The sequence below is a fragment of the Ochotona curzoniae genome, unplaced genomic scaffold (genome assembly GCF_017591425.1).
Source record: "Ochotona curzoniae isolate NIBS_2020 unplaced genomic scaffold, NIBS_Ocur_1.0 contig_2688, whole genome shotgun sequence".
Classification (NCBI taxonomy): domain Eukaryota; kingdom Metazoa; phylum Chordata; class Mammalia; order Lagomorpha; family Ochotonidae; genus Ochotona; species Ochotona curzoniae.
Window position 1 is genome coordinate 2,144,308 of NW_024465553.1, and position 27,006 is coordinate 2,171,313.

A 27,006-nucleotide genomic window follows, 5' to 3' on the forward strand; every position below is an offset into this window, starting at 1 on the left:
CCTGCGGGAAGCCAGGCGGGGTGGGGGAGCCCCGGCCGCGCCGGCTCCCCGCGCGCTCGGCCTCGGAGGGGAGGGGGCGGCGGCGGGACCGGAGCGCGGCGGCGGCGGGAGGCGAGCGGCGAGCGGCGCGGCTACCCCGGGGCCATGTGGACGGGCGGCCGCCGGCCGGGCCGGCTCCGCCGGGCGGTGAGTACCTGGAGCCCGCAGGGCACGGCGCGGGGGCGGGGCGGACGCCACCCACGCCCGGGGCGGTCCCTGGCAGCGCCGCGGGCGGCCTGTGCTCCCTTCCCCCTCCCCGCTCGGGCGAGGGGCGACTCCTCGGCCTGGGGTGTCCCCTGCGCTGCAGGTGCACCAGGCCCGCCGGGGGAGCCGGGTGCGCTCGGATGGGGCGGGGTCTCCGGGCCGCGGCGCTCTGCCCCGGGCCCCGCGGGCCGATCGGGAGCGCCCGGGTCCGGTGTGCGGGTCTGCGCCGCCCACCTGCGCTGGAGGAAGGGCGGGGCTCGCGGCCTGGGGAGCAGGACCCGCCGCTGCGCTGTGCAGGAGTGGGGGGCGGGGGAGAGGGTGCGGGCCGCCTCCCCGTTGCAGCCGAACCCTGGGAAGGGCGAGCTCGGCAAAGCGAGGAGCAGGCTGGGCCCGGGTCGTTGGGCCGAGCGCATGCAGTGTGGGCGCACGCCAGCGTCGGACACCCGCCGGCTCCTGGGGTGCACGCACAGTGGGCGCCATGGTTCTCCCCATTGACAGGCGAGGAAACTGAGGCCCCCTCCCAGAGCCTCGGTGTTTCCGTTTCCTGCCGGGTTTGGAGGTGTTTCCTTCCTCGCTCTGCCCCACCCCATGCCCAGGGAGGTGCCTGTGGGGGCAGGAGGCGAGTGGGTGCCTTCCCAGTGTCTCCAGAGGGCACCTGGGAGAGAGGAGGGAGGCTTGGCTAAGTGAGGGCATTGCCCCACCTGGAGCCCTGTGCAGCTGGCCAAGTGGGCTGCGTGCAGGCCCTCAGTCAGCCTGAGGGTCCCGCGTGGGGCACAGGCTCTGTGGGCCTGGCTCCTGCTGAATTCCTGAGCCCCTGACTAGGCAGAGGCCACAGGCAGCCCTTGGCCTTCCCTGGGCTTCCACCCAGCAGGTGCAGCATGTGAGCCTGCACGCCCACCCGAGGAGACCGCCCCTGCTGCACTACTGGGCTCTTGGCAAGGGACCGTAAGGGCTGGCTTTGGTTGGCATATGTGATGTGCGGCGAGGCAGTAGCGGGGGCCCTGGTGGTGGGCCACAAACCCTTAATTTTCCTAGTCCCACTATCATGAGGCAGCGCTGGGGGGGGGGACGGGCACGTGGCGCCTGCAAGGACCCTCCCAAGCTATTGTCTCGTATTTATAGCTCTCTGAGCTTGGTTGTCAGCTGGCCTGTCTGCTAACCCGGTGCTGTGGGCAGCGGGGACGCTGGGGGGGGGGGTTGCCTGGAGCCTCAGGCCTCTACTGGGCAATGGAACGATTTCCTGTGTGCCTACTGTGCACCAGCCTCCTCTATGCAGCTTGTGCCTCGTCTCCATGGCAACACTTGGAAGCAGCGCCAGCTACTCTTCCTGCAGCCACTCAGTGACATTGGAGAATGACTGACTGAATGAATGAATGGGAGGAAGTGCAGCCACCCTGCATCCAGGGCTGGTTGGAGGCAGTCCATCGTGAGTTCCTGAATCAGGCTGCGTGCGAGTTGAGCAGGTGGAAGGGTAGGAGGGTTGGGGGACCAAGGCCAGGACAGGAGGAACAAGGGTTGGAGTCCCCAGAGTACAAGAAACTCAGTCTGAGTGCCAGGGAGAGCAGGTGGGGAAGACTCCTAGGGCAAATCCAGGGGTGACTCCAGGTGTGCTGGGTGAGCCTGGGCAAGGCCCTGCCCTTCTAGAACTTAGCACCTGAGAGCAGGTGCTAATTGGAGGGAGCACCAAGCTGGTGGTAGAGCCTCTGTCCAGCCCCCATGCCTGGACAGCTCTTGCCTCAGAGCATCCATCCTGAGCAGGGTGGCAGGTGTTAGGAGTCCCCTCCCCCCCCCAGCCAGGGAGGAGTTCCAGCAGGCCCCATGAGCCTCGCAATCAAGACAACAGCCTCCACAGGCTGTCTCGGCTGGGCATCAGCTAGTGTCCAGCTGGGAGCCAGCACAAGGAATGGCCTTTGTGCAATGGCTGGGGTGCCTGGGAAGCCTCAGTTCACATGACCCAGCACAGGTGGTACACGGTGGGATGGCAGGGCAGCGGTGCAGTGCAAGGAAGCGGGAGGGAGAGCAGATCACCCTTGGCAGACACCGGAGCGCTGGGCGGGCAGGGAGCAGGTGTGTGTGAGGAACATGGTGGCCGGGACGGCTGGGGGTGCTGCTGGGATGGGCAGGACAGGCCAGCGATGGAGCCACACAGGCCTGGGCCTGAGGCAAGATGGACAGATGAGTGGGCAGCAGGGCCGAGTATGGTGGACGGGGAGAAGCTCAGATGGCTGTGGATGCAGTTCCGAGTTGGAGGAATAGCTCATCCGCTGGGGTAAGGGACAGGTGTGCACATGGACACCCTCAGTGTGTGTGTGCGAGGGGAGAGGGAGGGTACAGACTCCGTGAAGTGTGCAGGGAGAGCCATGAGGGTGGGCTTTATCAGCATCTTGGATATCGGTTGAGTGCCTGGGTTCACTCTTAGCCCTGGCTGCAGCTTTTGCCAGACACCGAGGAGCTGCTGTGATGGCTCGGCCAGTGGCTGTATCGCTGCTGTCCTCACAGGAGACCTGGCCTGAGACCTGGCTCTCCATCTCTGCTTCGTTCTGAATGTGCAAAACCCAGAAGAGTGCATAGCAGGTGGCCCAGCGTATGCTGAATGCATGGACATGGGCATGGAAGGATGGACCAGTGCACCAATGACATGTGTCGTTGGATGCGTGTGAGAGACAAGTGAAAGAAGGCTGGTGCCGGGGCGGGGCGGCGGGGATGGGGGTGCAGGAACGGGAGGACTGCAGATGGACAGACACGGATGGATGGAGGAAGCAGTGACACACAAATGAGAGGCGGGCTGGCTGAGTGGGTGGGGCTTCAGGCCACTCCATCCCATGATTCCCTGATGGCCGTGTCCTGCACTGTCCCCCCCCCCCCCGCCACTCCCCCCACACAGGGGTGCTGTAGGTCAGCAATAACAGACAGGCTGTAGGCAGGAAAGGAGGACCACCTCGCTGATGGACGTGGAGAGTGAACACCTTAACCTACACTCCTGCTTTGGGCCTCTGCCCTGGAAGGCACTGTGGGGCCAGAATGCACAGGCTGCCAGAGCTCACCCCACAGGAACTGACTCAGGTCCTGCCTGAGAAGGGGGAGCTGGGGCAGATTCAGGGTGTGGACCCCAAGGTCACGAAGCGTGGGCATGGATGCCCGCGGCTGCCAGCCCAGCCCCAGTGTCAGGCCAGCTCAGAGATGTCCAGAGGCAGCGTGCCACGGAGGTTAGCAGCACAAGGAGAGATCTCAGAGCCTGGTGTGTCCTGGGGCAGCCGTGACAGACTCCACTGGAGTATGGGATGGGGGGACAGCGATCTCAGAAAGTGATGTTGCCTGCTGGTGTTCCAGGCCCCAAAGCCCCCTAGCACTCAGGCTGGCAATGCCAGCAGGTGCCCGTGTGCACCCCCAGGCAGCAGGCAGCTCCTGCTTCTCCTTGCTCCCACTCTGCACCTATGGGAGCAGGGTGCGGCCAGGGCCTGGGTGCAGCTCTGACTTTGGCACCAGGAGGGCTCTAGAAGGGGCTGAACACCGAGACATGGTGGCAGAGGCTGCTGTGCCAGGGAGCCAGGAAGGCCCCCTTCCGGGGCGTGGCCCAGGCACCTCCTCTGGGGCCTCACAGCACAGTGAGCTCCTCCAGCAGCCGTGAGCCAACCGTTGTTATGACAACGGAAACTTGTCAGTGGCCGCTGAAACTCAGAGAGAGGTACAGAGCATGGGCTGGCCAGGCCCTCAGCACTCCTGTGTCCATACCCACCACGATCCGGGGAAAGCCCCCCGTGACTGGGTCCTGGGGGGAGGACAGAGTATCCCACGGCCCTAGGCTGGGCACTGGCCTGGCATTGCTTGGGGTGGCACGAGGGTCTAATAGGAGCTTGGCAAGGGAGCTCACACTGCCATTTGCCAGTCCTCTTTCCCACGGGTGACGGGGGCAGGAGAGGCACTGTGGATAGGGAGGGGGCGCGATGGCCTTCTCAGGAGCCGGAATCCCCCTACCCGTGATGTGTGCGGTCTAGAGTCCGCGGCCTCTGGAGTGGGGGTGCCTGGGTGCTGTCAGCCTGAAACTTGCGTCATTCACCCCCATTGTTCACTCACCCGGGGACTGTGCTTCGAGCACCTTTGCTGGGTCAGGCCCTCTGTAGGGAGCTGGGGTGCAATAAGGCATGTGTGATTGTGGCTGGGGACCCCAGCTGGGGCTGTGCTAGGGGCACATGGGCAGCTCTGAAGGACAGAGGCAGCCCTGGAGGTCGCAGGACAATTAGATAGTGGCGCCGGGGTGGGGATGTGTCGTTGGCAGGGCTTTGAGACCAGGGAGGGAGGAAGGTGTCAGGGCCTGGCATGATGGTCTACTTCTCTGACTCTGCCAGGGGGGCGGTAGGTGTCCAGATGGGACATGGGGACACCAGGAGCTGGAATGAAGAGATGGAGAGAGGTAGGCGGGTCTGAGAGAGGCCAGACGCTTGGGTAGGTTTGGGGAAGGCGGGACTCTGTGCTTACTCCTGGGGCCACAGAGAAGGGCCAGCTGAGCCCAGAAAATAGGGCTCCCCGGTGCACCTTCCACGCCAGAGCCCATGCAGAGCAGCAGCCCACACGGGGCTCTGCCTGGAGCCCTAGCTTCAGCTTCCGAGGGACAGTGGAGTGGGCATGTCTTCCTTTGCGTACAGGGGCAGGTCCTGCTCTGGCCCTCCCGCTCTGGGCCACCCGTGCCAGAGCTCCGGTTTCTCAGCATCCACACCCCCACCCTGTCCTGCGTCTGTAAGTCGTGGCCATTAGAAACAAGGGCCAGAAGCAACCTTGGCTAAATCGAAGCGGGAATCAAGCTAGACATCCTAGAGGAAGGAGGTTCTGTGGCGTCACCGGGGGCCCATTTCCTTTTGTCTTTCTGCCCTACCAGACTTTATGTTGTTAAATGGCTTCTGTCCCAAGTTTACCTCATGGAGTAGAGTGGCTGCTACAGCTCCAAACATCACCTCCATACAGCAACAAGGGACACAGGGCAAGCTGTCTGATGGCGGTTGAGTTCTTCCATCAGCTGTTTGCATCTCATTGGCCAGGCCCATACTGCAAGGAAACCTGGGAGTTGTAGTCTTCAGGGTTATCGTGCATCCCAGTAGAGAATGGGTTCCTGGAGAAGACAGGAGGCCTTTCTGTGGCCTGCCCCCCACCTGGCTGGACGGCTGCTCCCCTCCTTCGGTCACCTGTGGTGGAGACAGAGGAGGTGACTATGCCCTCTGTGGGCTGCCTGCCTGTCCATGCCCCGGTGCACAGCCCAGCCAGCCCAGCCTGTGACTCCTGTGCGCTGCTGAGCTCCTGAGTGGCAGCTGCCCACCCTTCCAGTCCCCGTGGGATGTGACCTTCCCTGTCACACTGTCCACGCCTCAGGGCTCAGCTCCCACTGAGGGTCGATGAGGCTGGGAGGTGGCCCGGCTCTGCCACGTGCCCTAGGGATCGATGTGTGACTGTCCCGGCCAGTCCAGAGGACGGACAGACCCTGGCCCCAAGTAAGAAGCAGAGCAGGGAGGGCTCCGTGAGGGGCTCTTAGAGAGACATGACTTTGGTCTGACCCAGGAGGATGCCCGCAGGGGCTGGCTCCCAGGCCTGCGGCCCAAATCCCTCTGGCCCCAGAAGGGCCGGCTCCAGCTCTCCTGCAGAGTCCCAGGCAGAAACGCCTGGCAGGGCAACAGCACGGGGCTATAAGCCAAGCGCTAGCCCCAGCCAGGCCTGTGGGGACCAGGCGTGTCCCCCACGTTGGGCACCCCGGTCTGGCCTGGCAGGGCCCCAGCGGTCACCTGGTCTGCTCTCTGCCCTTAGCCCACCCTGTCTGGGCGGCACAGCTGCCACGGGCCCCATGGCACGCCTGGGTCGCCGACGGGAGGCCAGGCTGCCCTTCTCCAGGTTCCTAGATGAGGTCACCGTGCAGGTGCTAGACCCCCGGGTCCTGGAGGCCTTCAGGGCCGCACCGAGAGGCCACAGCCAGGAGCCCACCTCTGCTGAGGAGCGAGGCTCTGGTCTGGCCCAGGAGTGCCCACGAGGAACTACCACTCTTGGGGAGAAGGACCCGGCCCTGAACGCCCCATGTTCCTTGGAAGCAGCTGCTGAGGCCGCGGGCAGAGGGGAGCTGGCCCCGGCCCTGGAGACCAGGGGCCCCTGCGTGGAGAGCCTGGAACGTGGAAGCCGTGCTACCTGCTCCTGGAGACACCTGGACCAGGTGAGTTGCAGCCTCAGCTGACCCCCAGCAAGGCTGCAAGGCTCCTCCTCCCCCACAAGTCCTGCCTCACCCAGTTCCAGGCGCCCTGTGCACCCTCCTGTGGTACCCACGGTAACAGGGAAGGCCTGCAGTGCCCAAGGAGTGAATCCCTAAGCTGAGATCCCTGGCTCTGGAGCAAGGAGACTGCTTTCGGGTGAAGTACAGATGAGAGAGGGTCCCAGCAGCCCAGGCAGAGCCCCGGGGGGTCCCAGTCCTGGTGATGAGTCCAGCAGCATGGGCGGCAAAGGGCCCCGGTCCTTGCTAACTGGCTCCACTTCACAGAGTGGTAGACAGAACTGGGGTCTGTGTTTGAACTGTGAACCTCCGAGCTCAGCAGCGCCCTGGGCTTGCTCACGCACGCACACACAGACTTGCACGTGTGCGCACACTCAGCCCTCAGCCAGATGGATAGGCAGGTGGCATGGGGTCTAGTGAGCGAGGATCCGTGAGTGCAGTTGGGCTGAATGTTGAAGGGCCCAGGGCCCCTGGCAGCGACCTCTTTATGTTTTAACCTTGTATGACCCCTGGGTCCAGGGAGGGTCCTTCCAGGCCGCTCAAGATGCTGCCCATATGCTGGACCACTCCAGACTGCCAGTGGCCCTCTGGTGCAGAGAGCTGCTTCTGGGTGTGGCTGGACCCTCGGGCCTCTCTGCAGTGTGCCTCCTTGAAGGGAGACCTGGGCATCAGCTGCAGCAGGGGGCTTGTGTGTCGCCTGTGTGCGGGCAGGGTGGAGCCAAAATGGTACTAGATCCACGGCAAGGCCAGGGCCTGGGACTCAGAGAGCTGAGGCTGCTGGGGTCCTGGCTGGGCTGTGACTGGCTTGGAAACCTGGGCAGGGTGCATCCCACAGTGTCCCATGGTGCTAACTCCAGGTGTACGGCACGCAGATGGCACCCAGGCAGTAGGATGTTGGTGATGACAGGGGTGACCGTGTTGATCTGGGCACCCATGCAGGGGGCTCCCTCCTTCCGGGCCTAGACAAGTCTGTGTCCCCAGAATGCTCTCTGAGGTGTTCAGGGGTTCTTGGGGTACAGTGTCCTGGCTCCTGGCAGTCTCAACATGGCCTCAACCGGCCCAGTCAGGGTGGGGAAGCCTTGGGGGTCAACCCTGCTGCTGCTTCATGTGCAGAGTGGCCGCAGGCGAGTGCCCACTCCTCGGCAGGATCCAGCAAGTGAGAGCCAGGGAGGAGCTTCTGGTACAGACTTGGGCTCAGGTTCATTCACACTAGGATGGGAGTGACACTCCCAGAGGCACCGGGCCAGGAGGGACCTGGCCAAGCCCCAGGCTTTCCTCGCCCTCCGGGCCTCCTCTGCAGGTCAGTGGGGCCAGCTAGGTGTGGGCAGAGCCTCTTCGGAGTGGGTGGAGCCCGAGGTGCCTGTGGAAGGACCAGTGTTCGCCAGCTCCCCGGCGGTTGCCACGTGGGATGTAGGCTGGAGTTGCCAGAGCTTCCAAAATTCTCAGTAGAAGCCAAAAATACGGGTTTGAAAATGTAAACTCTCTCAATTTTTGAATGTTGGATCAAATGCTTAAAAAAAAAAAGTGAAAAGAGAGAAACCTTGCAGGCCAAACCCAGCAGGCGGGCGGCCAGCTGTAGCTGGAGGCCAGTTCCCAGCCACCGCGCCAGGCTGGATGGACATCTGTGCCACACAGCTGGGCAAAGCAGCCCTGGCAGAAGTGGACACAGTCCTACCTGTGGCCAAGGACCAGGACCCCTGGGGTCTCAGCCCCATCTGGAGGGGGCACCCAAGGGCATCCCATCCCTTGGGATTCTGGCTTAAGTCCTGGTGGGAGATGCAGTATGGGGCAGCCGTGCTGACTGGTGACACGTGGCCATGCTGTCTTCCCACAAGCCCCCAGAACGCAGGTGCCACACCAGCTCCTTGCCCACTGTCCCCACCATATCTGCCCCTTCTTCCCTACCCCGGACTCCCCTGACCCCAGGCATGGCTCACGTGGACAGCCCCCACCTGGCCCCCTCCTCAACGGACCTGGCCCTGGAACACCTGGATGGGAAGAGGCAGCTCATCCTGGGCCCCCAGGGGCATCTGGTTTGCTCAGCACAGGACTCCACATGCACTGGGGGTTATTGATTGAATGCAAGACACAGCAATGCCAGCTTGGCAGACTGAATGGACAAACTAGCCCTCTGGTTATGGCCATGCTGGCCCCAGGACAGAGTGGAAACAGGTGCCCAACATTGGCTTTAGGAAGCCCCAGGAGGCTGAGCACTGAGGTTGGATCTGGGTGAGCCGCTGCAAGATCCTGCGGCCCATCAGGGAGCAGGCAGGGATGGCCAGGTGGCGAGGGTGGGGAGATCTGGGCAGGTGATGAGCTGGGTCCCCATGGGCTGTGTGTGTGTGCAGTTAACCCAGTGACTGTTGAGACTCCACGAGAGCTGCAGGGGAAAGGTGGCCTTTGGGGATGATGGCGATGGTCTCTGGGCAGGCTCAGGGTCCTCGGAGAACCTTGCAGTCCTAAAAAGAGGAAACCAGCCAGGCTGGGCCCAGCTCCATCCCCCACCCCTGAAGCTGCACCCCTGCAGCTCCCTACCTCTCCCAAAGCCCCTGGGGTGGGGGTGAGGAATTCCCAGAAGAGCTGAACCATAGGAAATAAATAATTAATGCTCGATTTTTAAATTAAATTTTAATACTTTCTGATGAATTTTAAACAAACTCCCTGGCCAGCCTCTCCCTGTGAGTAATTGAGGCAGAGGCCTCCCAGGGTGTCCCCTGCCACAAGCGGGTGGGCTTCAGGCTTCCCCTCCCCCCACCGCAGGCTGGTGCCTTGTGCGGCCAAGCTCCAGAATGGAGGCTTCGCGGAGGGGCCGCTTTTTAGCAGAGCAGCGGGCAGCGCGGGGGGGGGCACTGAGCCGAGCTGCCAGCGGGAGGAAGGCTCTGACTGAGCTTGCCACTGGTGAGCATTCCTAGGGATGGGAGCGAGGGGCTTCTCATCTAGCCCCTGCAGGCCGGCTCCTCCCTCACGGGGACCAGCGAGTGGACAACCGCTGGTGGATGCCTGGACACTCACGGGGTCTGTTTCCATCCTGGGTCAGGTTTGACCCTCGGAACGGCCGGCTCCTCCCACCCGGCGCTGGCTGGGGGGGGTTGGGGGGGATGGCCCAGCCTGCTGGGTGCCAGGGCTGTCCTGGAGAGCGCACAGAACTTCTGCCCAGAAGCCCACAGCCAGGAGCCGAGAAGGCCGGGAAGAACGCCGTTAGGGCGCTGTAGGAGCCTGGCGGACACCATCTGCGTTCATTGAGCGCCTGTTGTATGCGATCTGGTGTGCCGGGCGCCGTGATGGGGAACCGAGAAGGTGGGCCTGGGGCAGACACGGGCGAGGGGTGTCGTGAGGACCGTTAGCGCACGCTTCCTGGTGCACCCCTTTATCTTGGTGAGGGAGTGGGGAGGGGTGGCGGCTTCGAGGAGGGGTCCCAGCTCGGCTCGGGGGTCTCGGCAACTTTGAGACGCCAGGGAGGGGAGCCGCCATTGCAGGCGCCCCTGGGAGCCCTCCCCGCCCCAGCAAGTCCTGCCGACCCCAGCCCCTCCGCAGCCCGCCAGGGGGGAGTGCCACTCAGTGCCTCGTCCACCTCGCGCCCCTCTCCTCTCTGCCTCACTCTTGGGTGAGGAAGCTGAGGCTGGGGGAGGCCTGCCCGAGCGGCCGGGAAGTTGGCGGCGGAGCCGGTCCGAGGCCCCCGGGGCCAAGCTGCGCCCTCGCCCGGCGGGGCGGTGGGGGAGGCGGCGTGGGGCCCGGACCGAGCGGAGCGCGCTCCCGGCGGACGCGGCGGCGGCGCCCGGCGCCAGGGGCCGGGATGGGCAGTCACCAGTCTTCCCAGGTCTGTGGCGCGGCCCCCGGGCTCGGACCCCCGTCCCCCACGCAGAAATGAGCGGACAGCCCCCGAGAGCGGCCTCTCCGGGGCTCTGGGGCGCCTGCCCCGCGCCCCCCGCTCCACGCAGGAAGTGCGAGCCCGCCCGCGGTGCCCGCCGCGCGCCGGCCCCCACAGGGTTAACGGCGCCGGTGGGTCGCGCCCCCCCGCCCTGCCGCCCGGTGCGCGGGGGGCTGCGGGGCGGGCGGCGCGGGGCTGGGCGGGGAGGGTCTCCCCAGCGCGCGCGGCGGCTTTGCGCAAGCCCGGCAGGGAGCCCCGCTGGCGAGCCGGGCGCGCTGGGGTTAATCCCGCGGGCCCGGGAGGGGCGAGCCAGGCCTGGAACCCCCGAATCCGAGGGCAGCGGGGTGCCCGACTCAGGAGTCGAAGGTTCCGAATGCCCTCGCGCTTGGGTCGTGTGAGTGTCCGCTTTTGCGGTCCCGTGCGACCCCAAACATTCTCCGACTCGCAGGTGCAGCGGTTCCGGCTTCCTCCCGGAGGGAGTGCACGGGGCGGGAAGGGTTAACGGGTGGGGCGGGGAGCGGCGGGGGCCGTGGCGGCCCGAGAGTGCCCGGGGCCGGGGCCGGGCACCCCTCTGGCCGCCGAGGTTGAGCGCCCTGGGCCGGGGCGTCCCGCGTGCCCCCGTCAGCCCCCTACTCGCCCCGGGGGGCGTAACTCGGAGCTGGGGAGCGCGTCGGCCCGGACGGGCTCACCTGTTACTCGACCGCTGCCCGGGGCGCCCCCCGAGTCCCAGGGCCGCGGCCGGGGACCGGGTGCGGGGAGGGGACGGCGCGCCGGGCCGGGCTCCAGGGACCAAGCCACGCGGGGTGCCCCGCGGTGCCCGGCTCGGCCGCGGAGCGCACGCCTCCCGCCTGCTGACACGTTCCTTTGCTTTCTCGCAGGCCTCTGCCGCAGACATGGAGAAACTCAGGTGAGTGGGGCGACTTCCGCGCCGCGACTCGCGGGGACTGGTCCGGGAGGGGGGCGTCCCTGGGCCCCGCGGCGCGGCGGGCACCTTGCTGCGGCCGGGAATGGGGGCTGCGCCAGCCACGACCGGCGCGGAGCGGGGTGTGTGTGTGTGCGCGCGCGGGGTGATGCTGGGTGCTCTCGTCCCCACTGTTACGCACCGGCTCCCCGGCCCTGGCCGCCCCCCAAACCCGCCCCCATCCTTGCGGGCAGCTGCGTGGTCCGGAGCGGTTAAGTTTCCGCCTCGTGGGGGCGGGGTGGGGGTGGAGTCCTAGCCGCCGGCAGAGGCCAGTGCGATTTGGAGCCATTTTGGGGGAATCCCGCAACAGCGTCTGGGGAGTGGCGCTCGGGTGGACTGCACCGGAGCCCTTGGCGGTGGGCCTGGCAGCAGTGTAATGTCCCGACGTCCTCGCTCGCTCGGTCACCACCCTGACTGCCACTCGGGGAACACCTCTCTGCTTCTGGAGTCGGAGCCCAGGCCCAGTGTGGGCAGCAGGCCCGGCCGGCGTCAGCACAGTCTGCCCTGGCCAGGATGCTCTTGCCCTAGCCCTAGGACCCTAGGGAGGCTGTGGACCTGCCCAGTCACTAGGGAGAGGATGACCCCAGTGCTGAGTGTCCAGCTGGGCCTCCTCTCCACTCGAGACCTCCCAGGAGCCCAGCCCTGGCTCTAGGGGGTCCTGGTCCCTTGAGGGGACAGGTGCACCGTCGGTGAGTTCTCTCAGGGCTCCCCAATCTAGGCAGGGAAGAGACCCTCCTGGCCAGGGCAGTTTGCTGGTGCTGGGCCAAGCGTGCGTGGCCTCATCTGGGATCAGGAGAGCAGGAGGAGCCTCCCAGGTTGCTAAGGCAGACATTGCACTCTGCCGTGGGCCAAGTGTGAAGGTGGGTCTGGGTGCCAAGGCCCGAGGGTGCTCGCAGAGCCTCCCCTGGCTCCACTGACCCAGTGGCTGGCAGCAGCCTGGCCCTCTCTCTGCCTCAGTTTCCTCAGCTGGGCAGTGGGTTCCCCCTCAGGACCTGGCCCAACACCAAGGGCCCTGGACGCCCCTGAATGCCGCTGTTTCAGCCAAGAGGAGGCCTTTGCGGTGCCAGTAAGGGGTCCTCCTGCTGGCCCCCAGAGTGCAGGCTTTGCACAGCTCCGGGTCTCGGTCAGACCCGGGCAGGTCTGGGTCTGGCAGGCCCCCTTCAGTACTTGCTGAGCAAACCACAGGACTCTTGTCACCCCCATGCCACTGTGGTGCCCAACAGACGTCAGGAGATGGGGTGCCATGGGGGTCTTCCACAATGCTCTGGAGTCCCAGTCCTAGAGAGCCGGGTGGGCTTCCAAGAAGTGGGGATGTAGGGTGAGGCTTGAAATATGGTGGGAGTCTCCAGGGGCGAGTGACAATAGCCTGGGGCATTCGGGAAGCAGCAACAGATGGGGAGCGGAGGGCAGGGCTCTCTCCCAGCCACCTGCTGTGGCCTCTGTCCTGCATAGTGTCCCCTATGGGCAACTCTGCAACAGGTGTGCAGCTACACACAGGGATGGGTGATGGGCCTGACATGCTGTGCCCTGGCGCGCCATCTCCTTGCCCCCCACGCCCGCCTGCCCCACTCTGCCCTCCTGGCCCCAATTGCTGGACAGCCTTGGCCTCCCGTGAGCACCCTCCATGTTCCCAGGTTTGACCAGCCTGCCTCCTCCGGCAGTCCTCTGCCCGCACGGGCCTCTTTGTGCAGCCTGGGTTCCTGCCATTCCCCTAGGGAAGCAGCTGAGGGATGCTGGAGACTTGTTGGACTGCCCAGTCCAGCTGTGCCCAGTGGCGGGCACACAGCACTGTAAAGGTCTCTGCCACTAAGCAAATACCTGGGGAAGAACCTTGGCACCTGCAGTGCCAGGCACACAGCTCACACTGCCAGCCCCGAGGCCCGCGGTATGCCACCCTTTGGGTTGCTGTTTCTTGCTCAGTTGCTTCCCACTGTTGTTATCTGCTGAGTCCTCCAGGCTGTGCCTTGGTTGGTGGCTTCTTTCCTGGACAACTGTCCGGTTTGCCGCCATCAGGACACAGGATGTCTTGGCCATGTTGGGTGTTCATGGCCTGGGCTGGAAGTGTGTGTACTCTGGGGTGATGTTGACCCTCAATGGCACCTCTTTGTCTGGGTTGTTCTTGGCAAGTCTGCTTGTTTTCTGTCTAGGTGAGAGAAGTCTGCATGTTTTCTCTCTAGGTGGGCCCGTGGCTCCCACCACTGGTGCCATGCTGTGTTGGCTGTGGGCTTCGTGCAGGGGCTGCCTACTGGTGGTTCTTCAGTGCTCTTGATGAGCAGTTGATGGTCTGACAGGTGTGTTGTCTCAGGCTCCCACTGTTTGGTGAGAACTTTGTGCCCCATGCGTCAGGGTCCTGGGGACCCTCCGTGCCCCTGCAGGGGTTCTTGGTGTCACAGGCAGCACTGTGCATGTGCCCACTCCACAGCCGGGGCCCATGCTCTCGTGTCCACTCCTGTGACCTAAGGGGACTCGCCAGGTTTTGTCCCGGGGACAGGTGGCCCCATGTGATTGTTCTTGCTGAAGCCTGGGCTAGGGACATGCTCACTGAACTGTTCCCCACCCCCTGGCTTGGCATCCTGTACTTGTTCAGCTGCCTCCCTGGCGTTGCCCCCAGGTGGGCTCTCCCCATCCTAGCCTCAAGCTTGTTCATCCATCCTGTACCCAACACACATCTGTTAAGCACTACTGTTTGCCAGCGGCCATGGTAGGTGCTGGGCAAACAACAGTTACCCACCCAAGCAGAAACCTCCTGGTTAGGAGAGATGGGGCGGGGAGGGAGGTTAGAGACAAGTGCTGCTGGGGCCAGACAGGAGGGCGTGTGTGGGTGTGCGTGTGTGTGAGCATGTATTCATGTCTGTATATCTGCGATGTGCTCAAGCATGTATGTGGACACGTGTGTGCATGTGGGAATGTGTGTGTACAAGCATCTGTGCATGTGTGCGTGTACACATCTATTGCATGTGTGTATGGGTACATTTGCATCCCTCCCCAGTGCATGTATACACATGTGTGTCTCTGGGTGCATGCGTGTGCGTGTGTGGGGTGTATGCGTGTCACACACGTGAAGATGTGTGTGTGTGTGTGTGTGTGTGTTGAGTTGGGGAGGCTCCTGAGAAGGTAGCCCCAAGCAGGTGCACAGGTGCAGGAGGTGGGCAGGGCATTGGGGCCCACCTCCCTTCTGAGCATCCTCCCTCCATCCCAGCCCCTTCCCACCGCTGCCCCCAGCCTCCTGATTGAGCAGAGCTGCCTGGGCTGGGCCTGGCCTGCCCTTCCAGGCTGTGCGGCCTCGGGTGTCTGCCTGTCTGTGCCACAGTGCTGGCAGTAGCAGCACCTGTCTTGGAGTCTGAGGGCCCAGTGCGTGAATGTGGGTGGGCACACAGTTCTTGGGTGGTCTACTCCCACTTCCCCCCCCTCCAGGCACGTGAGGATTTCTGGTGGGGGTGGGGCTGTGTCTGGAAGTGTCAGGTGTGTGGCTGAAGACTCCAGGTTTCCTGGGGTCTCCAGCAAGGACCATGTGGCATGTAGCAAGGCCTCCTGGTAAGGCCTTTCCCAGTGGGTCAGCGAGAGAGGGGAGGCATCTTTCAGGCTGGCTACCTGGGCCCCACGTCACATTGCCAGGGAAACTGCCAGCCCACAGGTGACCCCCAGGAAGCTGGCATAGAGGGAGACCCTGGCCCAGCCTATGGGAGTAGGCCAAGATGGTCATGTGGTCACCACCTGTCCCTTTGGGCTTTCATCACAGTAGGGAAAACTGAGGCTAAATCCACGAGGCTGTGGATTTACCCCCCACCCCGAGCCTGTCGTGAATGTATGTGTGTGAGAGAGTATGTGTGTCCATCCAGAGATGCATGGTGGCTGGGGGTGAGGGCGGAGCAGAGGGGCCAGCCAGGGCCCGGGGCATCCCCGAGAGGCCTGCAGGTGTGCATGAGGGATCCAGGGTCCCAGGCTGCAGCACAGAATCATGGCCATGACCCCTGCGCTTGAGTACACTGGACCAGCGGGCCGTGGATGAGCTGCCCCCAGCTCTTTACAGTGAGCGGGCTGGTGGGGTGCCTGATGTGTGAAGTCCGCGTGGGCTCCTGGCGGCTGCGTGACCTGAGCAGCGACAGGGAAGCTTGTTGGAGGGTCCTATGGGGGAGCCCTGGGGCCTCAGTCCATCTTCCCCTCCCCATGCTACACCCCGTGTGGAGGGGAGATGGACTGGACAGGGCTCAGCCATGGAGCCAAGATGGTGCTGGGAAGCAGGGGTCTGGGCAGGGTGGAGGGGTGCCCAGGGAGCCCCACTGAAGCCCGGAGCACTTCTGAATCCCTGTGCCTCCAGCCAGGACCAGGCACTTGAGCCCACCGGTGCCAGCTCCTGCATGCCTGCCATGCTGCGAATCCAACTTTGGGTTCAAGGAAATCCTTTCAACTGAGGGCAGACTGGGCGGGGCAAGGGCTCTTGAGGAGGCTGCGGGCACCCCCAGGGTGCAGTGCCCAAGGTGCACTGAAGGGAGCACAGCAGCAGGCTTTGCTGAGGCCTGAAGATGGCTGTGCCTGGGAACTAGGGGCCTGTGGCCTTGGAGGGGCCTTGTCCCCCTGAGGAGGGTGTGGTCAGGTTACATTGGGCCTGCAGCCCCTCCCTCCAGCCTGTGCTGGAGGCCCCAGCAGGCCGGTGGGTGAGGTTCCTGTAGCACCAGGCAGGCAGGTGCTGGCAGGTGGGCAGCTTGGCGGATGGTTGCGTTTTCCAGTAGGACAGGCAGAAGTGGAAAGGGCAGGGCCAGGCTGGATGTGGCTCCAGGAAGGGGGTGTGGGGAGAAGCCGGGACTCCCTTCCAGTGCCCTGTGTGGGTGCTGGTGGGGCCTGCCCAGTCAGGGAGCAGTTGGGAGAGCTGGCAGTGCAGATGTGGCAGGGATGGAGTGAGGGCTCCTGTGAGGGGCAGGGCTGAGATCAGTGCTGTTTGGGGACCTGTGGGCTGCAGCATCTGGACACCCAGCCCTGTCCTGGGGCCACCTTCCTTTCTGCGCCCCCCGGCAGGCCTGTCACCTGGACCCGGGCTCTGGGGACCCATGGTGGGAAGCAGGAGATGGGCCCCCAGTAGGAAGTGGGAAAGCCAGTGGCATCCCCCTGCCCCCGCCTCCCCGTAGCATGGTCATGTGACTGCGTGGATCTTTACCTGAAGTCCACACTCAACAGTAGAGACATGGAGAGTCGGGACTTGCGGTGGGTGTGGAGGGACATGAGGACAGCCCCCCCGTGTCCTAGGTGGCTTTGCCCCCTGCCACCTTCCTTGGACCCTCAGCCGTCTGCCAGTCCCCCTTCTGAGTCTTTCCTGGGCCAGCTGTGCCCCATTGGGCCTTGCCTGCTTCTTGGCATTGCCCCAGGCGCTGGGACCCTGGAGGAGGGCAAGGAGAAGGGTTTCTGACCCAGAGGGGCAGTCAGGAATCTCTCCCTGGAGGAGGGGCCAGAGTCAGCTGAAGAGCAGGGAAGGGGCTGCTCTGAGCAGGAGACACAGCGGATGCCTGGGCCCAGGGTGGCACTGCAGCTGCCCCCTCCCCCCAGGCCCTGCCAAGGGCTCCCCAGGACACGTGGCGTCGGCTCCGGCCTGCAGGGCAGCGGGTTAGGGCTGCAGTGGCCTGATAAGATGAGGCAAGCTGGCCACATGGCCTCTGCTGACTGCAGCTAGGGTGGGAGCCAGTCATAGGGTGCCAGGCCCAGAAGGACTGCAAGGTGGGCAGGTCCTGCGCCAAAAGTCCTGTCCCTTACGGGGGTGGCCAGGCCCCCCTGTGCCCTGGCCCCTGAGGTACCACAACCTTCTCCTCTGAGCCCCAGTGGACACACACGTGCGTGCACACACATGCAAACTGTACTTGGGCACACACGTGTACATGGTGCTTGGACACACACACGTGCACAGACACACATGTATACCATGCTTGGGCACACACATGCATGCTCATGGTGCTTGGACACACACAGGTACACACAGTGCTTGCGCCCACACACATGCGTGCATACCATGCTTTGGCACACACATACATGTTCACAGTTCTGGGTGAACACACGTGCTCACAGTGTTTGGGCACACACACAGGCGTGCACTCACACACTGTTGGCCTCAGTGTCCTCTGGACAGTAGGAGCTGGGAGACATCGGCCCTCAGCAGCCAGCTGTATGAAGAGAGGCCAGCTGGAGCCCAAGGGAGCCCGTGAGCTGGTGACAGGGGCGATGTAGAGACAGAGCCCACGTGAAGGTGCCTGCAGCAGAGCTGTGATCTTGGCGTGGCGCGGACCCACAGGACACAGGGCAGAGTGGCTCTCACGAGACCTAGGACCTGAGGTTATAGCCCTGGCCTATCCCCACCATGAGGACGAATGGGGAGCATGCTCAAGGGAGGGCTGGTAAGATTTCCAGCAGGTGAGGATGAATGGGAATCCCCAGAGGGGGATGAGGCAGCCCTCAGCAAGGGGAAACCAGGGAAGGCTGCCTGGAAGAGGTGGCATTTGAGCAGAACCCGACATGACAGAACCTGGGACAGCTGAGAGAGGCCTGGGGGTTGTGGCCTTGTATCTGGAAGAAGGAGAGGAGGTGAGGCCTGGGGTTCTGCCTACGGCCTGAAGTGCAGGAAGTGGGGTGTAGTGCAGCCTGGGGCAAGGAGGGCTCACTGTGCTGTGCCTGGGTGGGGCCAGTGGAGGGCAGCTAGGGTGGTCTCTCTGGGGTGTGGGAAGCCGTGGTGGCTGGACAGGAGGGTGAGGCCATGGGAGCTGCAGTCGATGATGGCGTGGCACAAGTGGGGAATGGCCGGGTGGGGACATGTGGGAGGGGCAGGTCTGGGGGGTGGTTGGCTGATCCTGGTGGGCCTCGGAGGCAGGTGCAGCCTGCAGCCAGAACGACCCCTACGGGAGGTGGGCAGACAGACTGGGAAGAGCTGGGTGCTTAGCCAGCCCAAGGACTGGCCAGGGTCAGGGAGAACTGGCCAAGTGGGAGCTGCACAGGGCGGCTAGAAGGCCAGCTGGAGGCCAAGGGTGAATGGAGGCTCTAGGTAGCTGCTGCCCCCTGGGCACTTGCCTTGATGTCTGCGCCCTACCGACTGGGCTCCCCAGCTTGGGGCCTCATCTGTCTTTCTCAACTGTGATGACCCAGGACCAGCCCTGGGCTGGGAGCTAAAGGAGGAGAGAAGAAAGATGGCTGGGTGCCCTGTGGGGTGGGCAGACTAGGTAATGGGCAGTGGGCAGTCCCAGTTGATGGGGGTCGCTGGCTTTGAGAGGATTTGTGGGAATGGGGCAGGGCTGGGCAGCAAGGTGTCCTGAGGGGGCCAAGCGCTGCCAGTCACCGCACATCCCCCTGCCCCAGCTGAGCCCTGCCAGCCACCGCACATCTCATTGCAGTGCGCTGCAGGAGCAGAAGGGCGAGCTGCGCAAGCGGCTGTCCTACACCACGCACAAACTGGAGAGGCTCGAGACCGAGTTCGACTCCACCCGCCACTACTTGGAGATTGAGCTGCGGCGCGCGCAGGAGGAGCTGGAGAAAGTCACAGAGAAGCTGCGCAGGTGAGGCCGAGGCCGCCCACGGAACCCCTTGGCCACGGCTGCAGACACTCTGCCGCGGCCGTGGGTCCCTTCAGCTGGGGCTCTAAGCTCTTCCCATAATGCCATCTGTTCACAGCCCCCTGGAGAAGCAGTGGGGAATGGGGTCAGGACTCAGGAGGCATTGTGCCAGGCGGACCCAGCTTCCGCAGAAGGGACATCTGCTCGGTGTCATGGCCCCATCCCGTCTGATTGCACGAGACTGCCAAGTGAATGCAAGCTTGCTCTTGGGCGAGCACAGCCAGGCTATTGGCAGTCGGCCAGCAGGGCAGGTGCCCCCCCCCCCGGCCCCCCAGGCATCCTGACTCTCACCATGGACCCCCAGCATGGCCCCAGCCCTGGCATTGCTGCTTTAAGCACTCTAACCTCACTCTGCCCACTGGTGGGGTGTGGCAGTGACACCCCCAGGTTACCAGTCCCAGATTTGCACCTGTACCACTTGGCCCCACCCCACCCACATCAGAGTTGCTGTCCAGCCAGGTCCCAACCCCCTGTTCGCTTGCCAGTGAACCCTGAGCCCCATGGTCATGCTCCAGGTACCACGTGTGCCATGGGACTCTGCTGGTGCTGAGTGGGGACCTTGCAACTACATGAAATAGCAAGCCTCCCCTCTTGCCTGTGGGGGCCCAGGAAGAGGCCCCGCAGCAGTTAATGCTGCTCAGGCACTGCCTGCTCCGCACCCCCATGCCAGAGTGGGGTTGCTGGGGCGGCTGGTAGGGCACGGCTGGGCAGCAAGGCCAGGTGTGGCGGTGACCTCACTGCCTCCCGTCACATCGCAGGATTCAGAGCAACTACCTGGCACTGCAGCGGATCAACCAGGAGCTGGAGGAGAAGCTGTACCGCATGGTGAGGCTGATCCCTGCCCTCCCTGCCCAGCACGCCGCCCAGCTGGCTCGGGCTGGCCCCTGTGCCTTCCTGCCCAGCATACTGCTCAGCCAGCTTGGAGCTGGCTCACAGCACCTCCTGCCTGATGCCTCAGGGGCTCAGCAAGATGACACCAGGGCTGCAGGGCACTGCCCCAGCAGGTGATACACTTCTATCACAGGATAAGGAAGTCCCTTCTCTCCCTGGTCTTATGCAGCTTTTTTGACTCTAAAAACCAAAAATGGGTGCTTGCAAGCGTACAGGGTTCCCACGCAGGGGGCTGTCCTCGGGTTGCCGATGGAAAGCTGAGGCCCTGAGAGGAGGAGCGGCTGAGCTCTGTGCCCCGGCTGGGTTGCAGTGCCAGTCCCTGGGCTGACCACCTCCTTCCACCAGGGCCAGCACTACGAGGAGGAGAAGCGCGCCCTGAGCCATGAGATTGTCGCTCTCAACAGCCACCTGTTGGAGGCCAAGGTGACCATCGACAAGCTATCAGAGGACAACGTGAGTGGCGCGCGTACCCGCTGCTGAGCGTGGCCCACGAAGTCATGGCTGTTTAGACATGGAGGGGTTCGCAGCCCTGAGGGCGCAGGTGCCCCCCTCCCAGGGTTGCTCAGGGCTTCCAGAGGCCTGGCACAGGGCAGGGCCGACTTCTGCCAGCAGGAGCTGTGCTGAGGAATGCAAGGCTTTCTGATCACAGCCACTTGGGAAACCTGCTTTGGGTATCAGAGCTGTGTAGCCCTGGGAGTGGACCCATCCTGCCCACAGATGCTGACCATGCACATTTAATTAGCACCTGCTCCTTGCCAGGTCCTTCCAGGCACCAGGCTCATGGTATGGGTAGCCCTGGCAAGGGAGAGAGGGATAGCAGTGAGAGGGGCTGCTCCTGGACAAGCTTTAGAAGGAACTGCTCACGCCAGATCTGCAAGAGGTGGTGGCTGAGGAAGACCCAAGCCCTGGAGGTGCCTGGGGACCTAGGGGTGGCCCCGGGGTGGGAGTTGGGGTACGCACTCTGTGTGTAAGCAGAGGAGCAAAGGGAGAGCGGGCAAGGGGGCAAGCGCAGGGCTGCAGCCAGTCACAGGGCAGGACAGGGAGGCTCTGGAGGCCAGGAGGGCCCCTGGAGGTGGGTGCCGAGGGAGCAGGCCCCTCCAAAGCCAAGGAAGCACCATGCCCCGGCCAGCCGGTCTGCCTGAGGAACACCCTGCTGCCATGACCAGAACATGCCACATTGCTGTGAGCATGGCAGCCTCTTAGTGGCCATGCTGCACCTGCGACCAGGCAGCTCACGGGGTCTGCAGGGCAGGGGCTGGGGGAGACGCAGGCCTTGCAGCTCCTGTAGGGGTGAGGAGGGAGGACCCAGCCACAGGCACATGCAACAGAGATTTCCAGAGAACAACGCACACCTTGCGTTCCTACTGTTTGCATCTGTTTTCCGCTCAGGAGGCTGAGCTAGCCCCCAGCCTGGACCTGGGCTCATACCCCTGCCCCAGTCATGCAGCCAGCTGTACTACCAGACCACACCGAGAAAGGGGCATGAGTTGGCGAGCCTGAGAGGTCCAGTGCTACCCACCGAGCCGTCTCGGGAGGGACGCTGGCAGGCTGGGGCTAGGATGACTGGGTCCCTGAGCCCATGATCCTCCAGGCCCCATTTTTCCACTGTACCCCAACCTGTGAGGGGCTGCTGCCCTCCGCGGGGCCCCTCAGCCGCCTGCAGCTGCAGGTCACGATGAGGCCTCTCCCCACGCCATCTGGCAGATGCTGGTCCTGCCGGCCACACGGCTGCCCGCTGGCCCCTCGGTCCGGGTGGCGGGGGGCCTGGGCCGGGGTGGGCCGCGCCGAACGCCTTCTCTTGTCTTTTAGGAGCTCTGTAGAAAGGACTGCAATCTAGCTGCCCAGCTGCTGCAGTGCAGCCAGACCTACGGCAGGGTCCATAAAGTGTCTGAGGTAACGTGGGCCCCGCCCCACCCCAGGACACTCTGGGCTCCTCTGTGGCCCGCCCCACCCTGAGGCCATCCCTGCCCTTGAGGAGGACCATGCTGGGTGAGCCCCTCCTCACCCCACTGCGGACGCCCTGGCCAGTCCGGCTCTGCGACCCTGAGTTGCCCAGTGCTACCTGCTGCCAGCCCTCCACTGGGCGCTGATTTGCATCTCCCAGCAGCCCCGGGGCTCAGGCTCCATCCCTGGCAGTGCCCGATTCCTGGACAAGAAAGCCAGCTTCAGGATGAGGGACTTGGTCTCAGCCATGGAGTGAACAGGCAGCATGGCGAGAGCTCAGGGCAGTCAGGTGGCCCGAGACCCCCACCTCCATGCAGTCTCCCAGCTGGGCCTCTGTCCACACCCTGTGCCCCGGGCCCGGGCCACATCTAAGACACACGCAAAATAGATCAAACAGTAGTGACATGACACCAGGCGCTGGCGTGGAGCGCGCAGAGGGCCCAGCCCTGGCCCTTCGATCTTTGTTGCATCTGTTTCTGAGTCTGTCTTGTTCAGGGGTACCCAGGCAGTGTGACGGTGGGGGAGCAGTGGGATGGGGGCCCCAGCAGAACCCACAGGCCAGAAAAGGAGCCTCCCTCCTGGGGATGGGAGTGCAGCAGCATGGGGGACAGGCAGCAGGACAGGCAGGCTTCTGGACTCTGCTGGGGCCCTGCTGGAGTCGGCGCAGGAAGTGTGGGTGAAAGTGACCCGGCACCCCCCGACCCCGGGGGCGCTGAGAACACCCACGCGTCCAGGAGCATCCAGGAGCTCCTTCAGGAGTAGTGGCCCGGTCCCCGCTGCCACCATGTGATGTGCCAAGTCCATCCGTCTGTCCGTCCACCTGTCGTGTGGGTCACGTCTGTTACCACGGTCCTCGGCCTTCGGGGCCAGGGCTAGCGGTGCACTGACCGGCACCCCTGTGTTGCCCTCTCCTGCCCTTCCTCCCTGTGCCCTGCGGCGCCCGGTCCAGCTGCCGTCCGACTTCCAGGAGCGCCTGAGCCTGCACTTGGAGAAGCATGGCTGTAGCCTGCCCACCCCGCTCTGCCACCCGGCCTATGCCGACAGCGTGCCCACCTGCGTCATCGCCAAGGTGCTGGAGAAGCCCGACCCTGGCAGCCTGTCCTCCCGTCTGTCAGATGCCTCCGCCCGTGACCTGGCCTTCCGCGATGGCGCCCAGCAGCCTGGCCCCCGGCCCCCGTACAAGGGTGACACCTACTGCAGCGACACGGCCCTCTACTGCCCCGAGGAGCGGCGATGCGACCGGCGGCCCAGCGTGGGTGCGCCCGTGACCGACGTGGGCTTCCTGCGCCCCCAAAACTCCACCGACAGCGCGGCTGAGGAGGAGGAGGAAGCGGAGGCAACAGCCTTCCCCCCGGGGTTCCGGCGCGAGGCCTTTGCAGCCTACGCGGGTTCACTGCCCACGTCTAGCTCCTACTCCAGTTTCAGCGCCACGTCGGAGGAGAAGGAGCACGCACAGGCCAGCACGCTGACCGCCTCGCAGCAGGCCATCTACCTGAACAGCCGCGACGAGCTCTTCGACCGCAAGCCGCCGGCCACTGCTGCCTACGAGGGCAGCCCTCGCTTCGCCAAGGCCACGGCTGCCGTCGCGGCCCCGCTCGAGGCCGAGGTGGCCCCTGGCTTCGGGCGGACCGTGTCACCCTACCCGGCCGAGTCCTTCCGCTTCCCGGCCTCGCCAGGTCCCCAGCAGGCCCTGATGCCCCCAAACCTGTGGAGCCTGCGGGCCAAGCCGGGGGCCGCGCGGCTCTCCCGGGAGGATGTCCGGGGCCAGTGGCGGCCCCTGAGCGTGGAGGACATCGGTGCCTACTCCTACCCGGCTGGCACCGCGGGCCGCGTCTCGCCCTGCAGCTTCTCGGAACGCTACTACGGCGGGGGTGGCGGCAGCGGCGGCAGCCCCAGCGAAAAGGCCGAGGGCCGCGCCAGCCCCCTCTATGCCAGCTACAAGGCTGACAGCTTCTCTGAGGGGGACGACCTCTCCCAGGGCCACCTGGCCGAGCCCTGCTTCCTGAGGGCTGCCGGTGACCGGAGCCTCAGCCCTGGCCGCGCCGCAGACCCCCTCCCAGGCTATGCCCCCAGCGAGGGGGACGGCGACAGGCTCGGGGTGCAGCTCTGTGGGGCTGTCAGCAGCCCCGAGCCCGAGCCTGGCTCCAGGGACTCCTTGGAGCCCAGCTCCATGGAGGCCTCCCCCGAGATGCACCCAGCTGCCCGCCTCAGCCCCCAGCAGGCCTTCCCGCGGACTGGTGGCTCGGGGCTGAGCCGCAAGGACAGCCTCACGAAGGCCCAGCTCTACGGCACCCTGCTCAACTGAGCACCTGTGGACACCGTGGGGCCGCCCGCCCTGCCACACCCACCTCTGTGGGGTCCAACCCGGGGGTGGAAGGCACGCCTCGCCACCCAGCCCCCATGCTCCCCCAGCCCCTGACCCCACCTCCTCCGTGGAACTCCCATCTGGAGCAGCCCTCCCCACCACCATTCCCTCCCCATCTGAGAGGAGTGTCCCCCTTTTATAAAGTGAAACTATTTTTATAGAGAAAAAGGGTCTTTTCTCAGCGCACTCGCCTCCAGCTCCCTGAATGGCAACCGCGGCGTTTCCCATTCAAAGCTCCTTTATTTTGCGGGGTGAGGGTGTGCGCGGGGCGGGGAGGGGGAGGGTGCTGACCTGCAGCGCCCAAGCTCCCGATGTGGGAGATGGGAGACCCCTCCCTAGCAAACCAGCAACTGGGGAACCCTTTCTGTGCTCAAAGGGGAACTAGAGCCGATCCGGGGATAGGAACTGTTGTCTGACTCTGTCTCTCCACATGGCCACTCCTCCCCACCCGAGCCTTTGGTGGCCCGCGCCCGGGCAGGGGCGGGGCTGAGTCCCAGAGGGCCGGTGCTCCCTGTGCCCTCCCAGCGCCCCTTCCCCACACCGCCTCTACCTCAGACGTGTGAGGCCCCGCCCCATCCCGCAGCTTGCAGTCCTGTCAGGTGCATGCCATGTCCGTTACTACTGTGTTTTGCACTCATCAATAAAGACATCAGTGGAAAGCTACTTGGCTGTTTCTTCTTCCTCTAGCCTGGGTGTGGCTCCCTGCCACCACAGCCGCCCTGCCCCTCCCGGCACATGCTGTCACCTGGTCCCATCTGCATCTCCCTCCCTCTTTTGGCCCAGTCCCTGCTTCCCCCTTGAGCAGACTCCTAGGAGTTTCCTGAGAAGAGGACTCCCTGTGTGTGCTGCTCGTTAGTGTGCCCCTTGCTAGCAAAGCATTCTCTCTGGGATGGAGCTCTTGTGGCCACTGCCACGCTACAGGCACGGGCTCAGATCTGGTGGGTGGTGTGGGTGCAGGAGCCCAGTGTCCGTCCATCTGTCCCTCGCCTCCGATGGCTCCGTGAACACTCGCAGGTCCTCAGGGTCTACCTGCAGGCCGCCCCTGAGTGCTCCGTCCCTGTGGAGTGTTGGGTTGTGTAGTTGTGTTCCACACCCACTGTGCAACCTTCTGCGGTGTCCTGTTCCCTGGTCCTGTGAACACCACGGGCACGGCCGTTCCGTGAGCTGCCTACGTGTCATCGTGTGGGTCTCCAGGTTTGTGTGCCTGGTCATCGGACACATGCTTATTCATGCCCCTTGCCCAGGAGTTTTGTGTCCACCGCCTCTGGCACCCTGGGGACCACCTCTACCCAGACCATGCCCTCACGTTCCCAGGCCCACAGGCTCTGTAGCTCCAGGAGGCTCCACTGCTCATTAGGGGGATGGGCAGTGGCTCTGGGCATCACCACACTTCACCTGCTGCTACTGGAGAGCGCAGAGCCCGCCCACCAGCTGTGCTCCCCAGACAGCAGCCCCTGGGCTGGAGGGAACAGGGATCCCCTCTCCAGGGCCTCACTTCCTCCCAGGCAGAACAGGGGGAGTGGACCTTATGGAGTTGGGGCAGCCAAGCATGGGGGGACCCTCTGACCTTGGCCTGCTCACCTGCCCAGCTCTGACTCCCAGAAATGGGGAAGGCTCCACAGCTTCAGCCCAGCAGTGCTTCCACACAGTGGGGCTTGGGGCTGGGTAGAAAGTGGCTTCTTTGTTTGTCCAGTCTGTGGGACAGGCCAACATAGCCACACAGTGAAGGGGGCAGGGCCTGGACTCAGGGACTCAGTCCCCAGGGACTCAGCAGAGTCCAGTCATAGGACCTTGCAGCAGGCTCCCCTGGGACCTCATGCCCGGCAGCCGGGCCACCTCTCCTGGCTTCTCCTGGCAAATCTTGCTTTGCCTCCAAGTCGCCCTGATCAGTGCTGGTTCCAGGTTCCCCTGGAACCTCCAAGTACTCGAGGCATTGGTGGGCAGTTCTGCTCCCCGGGGACCCCTGTGTGACTGGCCCTGTGCACGGGGCTCTGGGCTTTCTGGACCCTGGGCCTGTGGGCATACATGCAGCAGTGTGGGGCACAAGGAGTCACACGGAGGTCCCGACAGCCACTGGGGATGACCAGGCGTCCACTAGGGAACTCCCAGTGAGTTGGGAAGCTGCTCCATGTCCTGGGGTGTCTGCAGCTTCCATCTCGGTCTGTCCCGAGATGCTCTGCATTGGGACTCGTCCCATCCGTCCAGGCAAGCCATAGTACCAGGGTCCGCCTGGCACTCAAAACCCCTCTTGCCTTGGCAGAGCCCAGCTGTGCTGCCGTGCTGGGTGCGGCTGTCCAAGGGCTTTTCAGTGCCACTGGGCAGTGCAGGGCTGGGCTCAGCTGCCAGCAGGCAGTGTCACCTCGGGCATTCCAGGTCCCCTGAGAACCGGTCTCCCCTCTTGGAGCTAGAAGACATGGACTGCTGCCATTTCCAGGGGAGTCAGCGGTCCCCCTCCGTGGAGAATCCTTGGGATGCCAGGAAGGCAGTGAGCACAGAGCCCGAGTGCCACTGAGAGCCCTGGCCCCAAGGGCCATGGGTGCAGCTCTGCCCTCAGAGCAGCAGCTTCCTGCACAGCCAGCAGCGGTTGCAGTGGCCGGCACACACAGCCTATGTCAGCCTCGCCTCAAAGGAGCCGTTCCCGTCACACGACGGCTGCAGACATAGGTGAGCCTGCAACCCGGGAAGGCAGGTGGAGGGCAGAGCGCACGCTTCTTGTTCGTTCCTGCCCTCCCGTTCTCTAAATATAGCTTTCCTATTTTAACATTGCGAGTGGTGAACCCCCGCCACCTTGCCGAGGAACAGACTCACGCGTCTCAAGTGCTCTTGGAGGAGAAAACATTTGGGAAAAGACCTGGACGACAGCACGCAGTACACCTGCCCACAGACTAACCTCTGGGGGCGGGGCCAGAG

The 27,006-nt window shown here is 64.2% G+C and overlaps 1 protein-coding gene across 9 annotated transcripts; it reads left to right on the forward strand.

Moving 5' to 3' along the window:
* BEGAIN (brain enriched guanylate kinase associated) lies at positions 1–24,722 on the forward strand. Of its 9 annotated transcripts, none has more exons than XM_040975536.1 (7): positions 1–186; positions 11,231–11,259; positions 18,678–18,839; positions 19,655–19,721; positions 20,133–20,240; positions 21,597–21,680; positions 22,681–24,722. In XM_040975536.1, exons 1-7 carry the CDS (start codon positions 145–147, stop codon positions 24,034–24,036), a joined length of 1,848 nt encoding a protein of 615 aa, XP_040831470.1. In that variant the 5' UTR covers positions 1–144; the 3' UTR covers positions 24,037–24,722. The 9 variants fall into 9 exon arrangements, with proteins under 9 accessions (XP_040831470.1, XP_040831475.1, XP_040831474.1 ...); XM_040975540.1 differs by lacking the exon at positions 1–186 and adding an exon at positions 10,223–10,470; XM_040975537.1 differs by lacking the exon at positions 1–186 and adding an exon at positions 10,223–10,301.
* Positions 24,723–27,006: the final 2,284 nt, after the last annotated feature.

Excerpts from the sequence above, each read along its gene's own strand:
- BEGAIN (XM_040975536.1), top strand. The coding sequence starts at position 145 with ATGTGGACGGGCGGCCGCCGGCCGGGCCGGCTCCGCCGGGCG. Across the intron at positions 18,840-19,654 it reads GTCACAGAGAAGCTGCGCAG|GATTCAGAGCAACTACCTGG; the intron begins GTGAGGCCGAGG and ends GTCACATCGCAG. Across the intron at positions 19,722-20,132 it reads AGGAGAAGCTGTACCGCATG|GGCCAGCACTACGAGGAGGA; the intron begins GTGAGGCTGATC and ends TCCTTCCACCAG.